Source organism: Pogoniulus pusillus, chromosome 17 (genome assembly GCF_015220805.1).
Source record: "Pogoniulus pusillus isolate bPogPus1 chromosome 17, bPogPus1.pri, whole genome shotgun sequence".
Classification (NCBI taxonomy): domain Eukaryota; kingdom Metazoa; phylum Chordata; class Aves; order Piciformes; family Lybiidae; genus Pogoniulus; species Pogoniulus pusillus.
Genome location: NC_087280.1, coordinates 7,079,144 through 7,088,227, shown reverse-complemented (window position 1 = coordinate 7,088,227; position 9,084 = coordinate 7,079,144). Strand labels below are relative to the sequence as shown.

Genomic DNA, 9,084 nt, shown 5'->3' with positions numbered 1-9,084 from the left:
TTGGAGATCCTCTGAATAAGCTGCCGTACTGTACCCCAAACCAAATACTCTCCAAACGCACTGACAGAGACTTAAAATACACTAAGCTGAAAAGCCAACTACAATCAGCATCAGTTATTTTGCTTCTCTGGACCTATGTTTATTTGGGATTATTGTGGTTTCTATGAACATATGGGTTCTTACCTGCACAAAGCACTCTCAGTGTCACGAAGACTTTATTCCCTTACGAGCTCTTACTTTCATGTTCAGCTTACAAGTATTTTGTGTGTCCAAGAAGCACCTGGTTTAAGGCCCTCACCACAAACAGAAATCTGTCCACAGGCTTCAGGGGACAGGAGATTTAGCCCAAAGTGGCCTAAGGCTTCCCTTTACTCTTCAGGGAAACGCATCGATTCTCTCATTGGAAGAGCAATGCCAAGTAGCCTGAGGGCAACACTGGCTAGTGGCTCAGGCCTTGATCCCACAAATGTTTATGCTTTTTCTTAACAGTTCTGTTAAGTTTCTGAAACTAAGCAGTCTCCTTGGTGTCAGGAAGACTACTGATGTTGGTGAAGTTGAGCACCAATATAACTGTTTGCAGAATCAGAGTTAGAGGGCAGTATTTTGTCAGATCTGTGCTGTGCATGTTTTGATATGTACACGTTCATCACACAAGAAGTAGATTACCCTGAACATGCCTGTATGGAGAAGACCACAACTGCCTCGGCAGACTGCTCTAATCCGCAGCCAAAGCCTGCACAAATCTGCATTAAGTGTCTCTCCTCAGTGCTCCCTGCAGCATACAACACTGCTCACATCACAACTTTTGCACTTGTAGAGGGTGACTGAAGGCTTCACCTAGCCTACTTAGACTTCTCGTGAAATAAGCAACACAAAGCTTTCCAAGCACAGCATCTTTCTTTCGCTGATCCCATTTATGGTACCTTTGACTTTGGAAAAAGGAACTAACTGCTAAGGAAAACTGGGCCACACACTAAACTTCCAACAAGCTTAATGACCACAGTAACAAAGGTTAAGCAATTGCTTAGAAACCCAAAATATCTGAAGTTACTTTAGATAGCCTACACAACCTTCTTCTGAATGAATTGTCTGTTAGCCATATGCTACAAATGACACCCACATCTGAAAAAATACTTGCAAAGTCTAGCAACAGTTTAAGTCTTCACAAAGCATTCTAAATGGAACTTTAATATAAAGTATGACTGAAACCCATTATGTATTACAGGCATCCTCTGTTACAAACAGACCTTTGTATCAGAGTTTATGAACAAGGTAAAAAAATTGCATAATAGGTTTAAGCCTTTTTTAAAATAGAAAAATTGAACATTCACATATTTTTTTAAAAAATCCAGCTTCCCCCAACCAAAATGTCCTCTGGTGATTTTTGGATCTGCTCTAGGAGGGTGTAGCCCACCCAGTATTCAATCTGTACTTTCAAAATCTGGGTAACAGTGGTAATTGTGGAATCATTGTTAAAGGGAGTGGGGGAAAAAGCACATACGAATGCGTATTGCAGCCATTTGATCTAAAAGAAGAAATGAAGATGGTCCTCCAAACCCAAAGCTGATTATGTACACCCAGGACTAAGTGGTAATTATAACAAGCTCTGGATGGTATAGAGAGGGCAGATCAGGCACAGAAAAGGACTTGCTACATAAGCTTTCCATGTAAGGAAAAAATAAACCAAAAGAGCAGTCAAAGGTTAGCTGTTTAGTGCAACAGAAAATACATCTGAAGATTATTCTCTCTAGCATCTAATTAAGGAATGACGTGATTTTTTTCAGTGCTAGCTAATGCAACTCATGAGCAGTTGAGAATTCTCTCTGCAAAGAAAAATGAAGGCAGAAAATTTCATCTTACTGCTAGACTCTTCCTTTAGTGGGGCAATCACTTCCTCAGGAAGAGGCACCGTTTCAGCATGTTTGGACTGTTTAATACCAACTATGGTATCTCCTGTAGACAACTGCTACTAACAGGTCACAAATAAATAAACAAAAGTTTAAAAAGTGACAGTATTAATTATCCAGGAAAAAAGGACACTACTAGGAAAATAGGGATAGATTTTAACTGGCAATTTATGTTGTAAGCCTGCAAGTTCTTTTCAGTATTGAATGTTAGGGGACAAGAGAATAGTGAGATAGTTGAGGAACGTTCTAAAAGAAAACAAATTATCCAAAGATATACCAAGAAAAGGATTCCAAAGAAACAGGTACAACTAAAGAGTGCAAAAGTTTTCCAAGGCATTCTGTCAGTACTTCATATAACAGCTTTTAAAATCAGCAATCTGTCAGTGGTTAAGTATTTATGGAAATATCTGAGTGACTTGAGCAATAGTTCACAACAGGGAACACTAACGTTAGGTATCCTATACAGGCAACTCTGCTACTGTTCAGAAGACCAACTAACTTTTCAATAACTCAAATATGCAGGTAGCAATGTATTCCACAACTTAAAGCAAAGTAATTTATCTAAACACTGACCAGCTGTAAACCTCTCTTTTGGGAGTAGTGGATCTTAAAAACATTCTCTAGAAATAACTCCTTTTGAAAACACTAGACAGCAAATTCCCATGGTAATTGATTATTTTTTGTATGTGCTGTTGCTTTATTTTCCCCATTCAGAAAGGATACGACTGACTGAAATACATGGGCTGGTGCAGTTGCTGCTGATGTAGTATTTCTTAAACACAACTTTACAGAGAAGCAATTCTCTGAGTATCAAGTGCTACTGCTACTCCAATGCTCTAAGAATTCTTAACATATATTTTTTCCCAAAAGTTTCATCCTGACATTTTTTCCAGTCTCAGTAACAAATGTGATCAAGTATATGATATTTGATCTTTTCCTAACATCATCTGGGTTATTATCATCTGCAATCACAGACTTCTTTGGCAATGAGACCTTACGTGTAATCACAACAACAAAAAAAAGGACACTGCTTAGCAGTGTACCCAACTGGAGACGTGAGGTTTAGAACGTGCTTACCTTAAGGACAGAAGTCACATGGAGTTTTAACCCCTCACTGCATATATCAGGGTTTCCCTTTTATGAAGGAATGCAGATTCAGTAACATTCAGAGTATGCTCGGTATATGCTCTGGATTCATTCAACAGCTAACATGGCAAAGACTGTAACTGCTTAGGAGTGGCCAATGGATTTATTTTGATTCTATTCTTCAAACCTGCTATTCAGCAAAAGAAATGTAAAGATATGGTCAATTTTAAGTACGTGCTCAGTTACCCAAATTTCACTGAGACCTTAGCAAAACCTTATGTGCTTTTCCAGTACACGTCAGCATACGTTTGTGTATCTTGTTTCACAGAGTACTTCAGGCTTGGTTTCAAGGTTACCTAAGATTACACAAAGGAAATGGTGACACCCATGTCAAGAGTACAAACTTGGGTATAGCAGAAAAGAATCACAAACAAAGACTCTTTGGCATAGAATCTTTCTGTGACGGACAGAAAAGTGCTATTCTATAATGAGTAATGCAAGAGTTGTGCTCTGCACCTTTAGGTGGCAGAGAAAGCAGTCCTGAGGGCAGTGCTTCACCTAGTTGTGGAAAATGAGCTCTTAAAAAAAAATTCTGGATAGACAGCAATTGAGCCGTTGCTTGCCAGGGTAACAACACTAAAGATCTATTCATACTACATTGTGCCAGCTGATGGGAGAGGGAAGCTAAACCAGCAAGGACTGTAATCAAGAAAACTTCCCAATGCTTTACCTCTGCTTTAACAGCATTTGCTGTGCCTGCTTTACAAAAAGGTTTCTAAGAGCAAAGCTTCATTTTCAAAAGTATTGCAAATACTGAGGCAAATATTTGGATATCAGACTTGTGCAAATCTGTGCTAGCAGTTGCCATTCATACTGGAGGTATTTTATAGCCACCTTGGAACCTCCTGGTGGGTACATAACTCACTCTAGGTGAAGACTCAAAACCGGGCAGAGCCAACAGTCTTCAAGACAGGCTCAGAAACAGTTATTTTTGCAATAACTATCACTTGATAATGTTGAGAAAGGACTAAATAACTAACAATTATATTCATGCAATGGCTAAGGGATCAACTGAGGCAATACATTTGTTTTGACAAGCAGTTCATTCAGTTCTAAAATGATCCTAAATTTCCTACCAGGTCATCAAATTTTCCAAATTAATACAATTTGTGATTTTATTTTACTATTTCTCTCATTTTAAGAGCAATGAAAAAGCTACTGAATTCAAGTGACATGAAGCCTTGCAAGTCAAAGTGTTTTTTATAAAACCTGTTTAAAAATTCAGTACAAATAAAAGTGGCTCAAACCTATATTTTATGGAAACATAGAAATAACTGGTAAGAACTTAAAATTCAGAAGAGCTACAGCCCTCATGAATTCAGACCTTTCATTCCCATTTTCTTAGGTTAATTTGATTTCAGACCGAAGCGAGTACAAATATTAGTTCCAATGCAATATGCTGCTATGTTAAAAATATGCAGTATGCAAAAATCACTATCTTTCTGAAAGGAAAAGGCTATGAAAAGTTTAGGTTTTACTGAGGAAAAAAACACTCTCATAATAGCTATAGAATTTCAAATGTCTGCAAGGCAGATACTACCCTACTACAACAACACAGCTCCGGTATTATGACTTTCCCCTATCATTCTACTACCTGAGTGATGTCAGTGTAAATTCAGGCACCATTAGTAAATTTTTGACCAAACATATACACAGCACTGACAAAGGAGTAAACAACCCTTCAGCTTACCAGTATGAGTAAAAAAGACACTGACAAAATGGAAAATAATATCTTTTTTTTATGATAAATTAAACCTATTATTTCCTCATTGCCCCGGAAAAGCGAGAAGCTAGACACTATTTACTCATCAATCCTTTATTCTTTCTTTAAGGATTCCTTTTACTGCAATTCAACACTGTTTACTTTGTAAGTAAGAAAATGGTAAAACTAAGTAGTCATGGAAGAATCCTCAATGCCTGTGCCCCTTGTTTTCTCTCTCTCTGCGCTTTAACTCTTCTTTGTAGCAGTATGAACAGTAATTGTCAGTCTCAGGACGACCATAAAAGGAACAGTTCTCCTTCTTACAGCGGTTCTGCTGGATGGAATAGATGGGGCAAACTGTGCTTCTGCCTTGGTTTTTATCATTGTTCAACCAGGTCTGAGGAGCATCCTCATCAGCATATTCTAAGCAGTCTCTAATATCGCCAGTATTGAATCCATTTGTGTATGTCTGGGACTTGTGTTCAGTAGGCATGGCATAGCTCAGTGATTCCACTGTGTTCACCGTACGGATGCCAGATATCCGGGCTGGGCTATAGCTCTGAGAAGACAGTGACTTGTTTTGTTGGGGATAGGTAGCACAAGTTTTTAAGGTGCCAACTACTGGCTTGTAGGTATCATCTTGGAAGCTCGATGGCTTGGAGTTGACATCATGCAAATGGATGACGCTTTGCCTTTGAACAGGTGGCGTATGGCTATAGTGGGCAGATACTGGAATGGGTCCACTTTTCTTAGCACCGTTACTAGGTGAAGAAAATGACCCCGGAGTGGGACTAGTGCGATCTTTAAATTTTAAAACCAGCTGAGTTGTATGGCTTTGAGGCAGGATGGGTGATGCCCTGTCCTGAGGAGATGTTTCTAATTTTTCTTTTGAGTATGCTTCTGGGTCAAGTTTCCTACTAGATGACCCATTCTGTGCAGCCTTCTTTTCAGCATCCTTTCTTTTCTGTTCCTGTTCTGCGTTGAAACGCTCCTGTGCACTGGTCAAGTAATAGCCTATCATCTCCTCATGGAACTGATGCCTGTGACTGGTCAACAGAAGGCCAGCAAAAATAAACTTTCGTTCACCCTGCATTGCAGCTCTCAAAATATTTAGGCTGAGTTTCACGTCAGTGCTGTACTTCCATGGGTCAGACTGCTTGTCAGAGAAGGATTTGGAGTTCATCTTTTCAATGGGTGAGTTGCTAGCTCTGTCAGTCGGTGATGGAGTGGTCTTTTCAGATGGAGAAGTGCTTGCAGACTGTCCAGATTCCTCTTTGCTCCCTTTTCGAGACTTAGACTTCTTCTCTTTGACTTTCTCTACTGTGTCACCATTTTTTCCATTCCCTGAATTAGCTCTGCTCATTTTGCCATGTACCAGGCCGCCAAGACCACCCATGTTCTTTTTCAGTTTAATTCCCAAGGTTTTACTGAGGCTTCCTATTTTATTGGCAACTGAATCCGTCCTGGTTTTATCTTTGTCTTTCCTCTGTTTGTCCTTTTCTTTTTCTTTACTGCTTTTGCCATTATTGCCATTGGAATTACTACAGATGGAATCTCGGTCCGAGTCCATTGAGTCAGCCAGAGACTGAACGTCTTCCCCGGCTGAGGCTGTAGGGGATTCTGGTTGAGCCAAAGGGGCCTGCTATGGAAAAGTAATTACAATTAGATACAGCAAAATCAGTTTCATACAGGCACTTGGTGAAAAAAAAAGCTCCAAAAACATCGAATCCAACATAAATTTTGACATTGATTTTCAATGTGTTTTCAATTTATGCACTGATATTTTAGAGTGCCTTCTTCACTAAATAAAGCTTGTTTGGCTGACTGCATATTTTGTTCCTACAGCAGCTTTTGGCTCATGTCAAGCACATTTGTAGAACAGAGGTCAGTCATTCAGTTCTGTGAAAAATTGGTGTCCGAATAATGGAGAGATGTGAGTAAGTGCTCCTGTCGGGGGGGAGGCTACAGCACAGCCCCCTGTTTGTGCTGACCAGCTGGCTGGCTGGCCAGCACAGAGATCAGCCCTTTAGCAGGAAGCCTCTGCAATACAGGCTGCCCCTCAGCCAAGGGGAAGACAGGGAAGAGGGAAAGAGGCTGCTAACACTGATGGAAGGGAAATGAGGCTCTGTTGAAAGCTGGGAGTGGGGTGCAGCACACAGACCTGCAGGTAGCTATATTTCAAAATTCATTATGCTCAAAGGCTAACTTATTTAAACAGGTTTCTTGATGGGCCGGGTCTCTGGCGCATGAAAATCCAAAGGTAGCACAGCTAAACATCTCACCTGAAACATTAAACATTAAACTTTGGGAAGCAGAATGAGAGATACAATGAAATGCATTCATTCTTACTGGAAATTCAACATAGGTATAACTAGTGGCAGAAGTCTGGGTTCCAATTTATGTTGGTAAAGTGATAAAACATCTATCTTGAAAATGCAATGCTGAAGATCTTAGGATACCTTAAAGTGCAGATCTGTTAATTTACTGTTGCTTTTAGACACCACAAAGCTAAAATCTGCTAAACATGAAACATTTAACTGATGATGAAGCAGAAAAAAAACAAAACCAAATCAAGAACCCCTTTTCTGGAGATGTATACACTTCCAACATAGAAATGCACGCCTGCTGCTTGTCTCTGGGTGCTTAAATGTCCTCTCTCTGAAGTCCCTGAGCACCCCACCATCCAGTCAGGAGCAGAGCTGTTGTCCCCACTTGGCAAAGTGTGAAAGTGACCTGACCATGCTGATGTGGCAAATGTGAAGCAGGGAAAGGTAACCCAGGTCATACATGTTTCAAGCTCACAGCTTATAACCAGACGACAATTTTGTCTGTCCATTTTTTGATGTGGTAGCTACCACTGTAGATACTGCAGGAAAATGGATTTTTCTCTTCTTGCAGCTTCTTAAACGCTTTTTCCTTTTATGTTCTGTTCCTCCTTTCAAATCCCATCTGTGTAGGCTGTCTAAATCACCTCCATCCTCTCCTAGCAACCTTTTGCCTCCAGACTAACCCCTCAATCCTATTCAATGTAATTTGCAGAGTAATTTGCAGCTGACTAGGTGCCAGCTGGGCACGGTTCTAAAATAGCTTTCTGAAAGAACCAGGCTCCAGTTCAGCGCCAATCTGTGGCCTTTTGTCAGCCACTAAACTGGGATCTGTCCAGGGGTGCAAATGTATTCTCATAAAGAGAAAGGACTTGGGATTGGTGACCTAACAGTGGCATTAGGAGAGCAAGCCAAAGTTCTGAGAAAACAATAAGGAGAAAAGGTCTGATATAAGGTTTTTCTGAATTACATAGACTACTCAAATAAGCAACAGAAAGATAAAGCGAGGAAGCATACTTCTGAACAGAGCATGAGTTACAAAAATTATACAAGCAGTTGTGTTATTAAAACAAATAACTGGAAACATCTACAAGCCTAACTGCGATGACAATGAGCCAGGAAAGACTTGTCCCTGCTGCTAGGACACTGAGGTGTTTCCAGGCAGCTGGCCAGTTCAGGCAGCCTAACCTACTCAAAAAGCTGTTGTGCCTTGTATCTCTCATCTTGTTGAGACCTAGGAGGAAGTTTACCTTACCCGTGTCTCAGATGGTATGCGTATCCATGTTACATTCATATAGCTGTGTAGAAGATTAAGCTTTGCCTCAAGAGACAGAATCAAACTAAGGATGAAAAAAAAAAAAAAGGAACAGTCAAAAAGCCTGAAAGAAAAAGCAATGCTTCTTAACAGAGAGATTCACAGCAGCCTGAATTGTGGCCACCAGTTGGAAACCCACCCATGTCTTCTCTCATGAAAGCAGAAAAGGTGAACCAGCCCTCTCTGTAAGTAGTTCTCCCAATATTGCAATCAGGTATGGCTCAAGACATTTACTGCTTAACACTGAAGTTACAGAAAGGTCTTACTTGGCCAGTCTGGTGTTATCATTGTCATCTTTTCCCCATTCCCAGTCTTTCCCGGGATCGACTGCAAAGTGCAAAGGCAGTAACTTGTGTTCAGAGTCAGTCAGGGGGATCACCGCTGAAGCAGAGAAAAAACAAGGATTGGGGGAGAGGGGAAACAAAAATGACATAAAAAATGATTCAGCTGTGAAAAGCAGCATAACTGGTTGAAGAACAGGGGGAGAATTTCAGTGTGCTGCAGAATTATCTCACTCAGAGCACAAATGTTTTATATCAGGCACTGTTTATCTATTTTGATATTTGTACAGTAGAAGAGATGGAGAGGTTAATACACAATTGCTCCTGGAGTGAAAGATAGTCACCTATGCTCGAGGGGAGACCTCTGGGAGCTCAATGCTGCTCTTCTGTAATGCACAATAAACATTTC

General features: G+C 40.3%; 1 protein-coding gene across 4 annotated transcripts in view; it reads right to left on the bottom strand.

Annotated features, from left to right (window-relative positions):
- Positions 1 to 4,853: 4,853 nt before the first annotated feature.
- OTUD7A (OTU deubiquitinase 7A) overlaps positions 4,854 to 9,084 on the bottom strand; it is a 105,963-nt gene continuing 101,732 nt past the window's right edge. For 3 of the 4 annotated variants that reach the window (XM_064157452.1, XM_064157451.1, XM_064157453.1), the window contains 3 exons: positions 8,661 to 8,775; positions 8,335 to 8,419; positions 4,854 to 6,397 (listed from right to left, as the gene is read on the bottom strand). In XM_064157452.1, coding sequence (XP_064013522.1) covers positions 4,964 to 6,397; positions 8,335 to 8,419; positions 8,661 to 8,775 — 1,634 coding nt within the window. In that variant the 3' untranslated portion in view covers positions 4,854 to 4,963. The remainder of the gene's footprint in view (positions 6,398 to 8,334; positions 8,420 to 8,660; positions 8,776 to 9,084) is intronic. The other variant, XM_064157454.1, reaches the window with a different exon arrangement.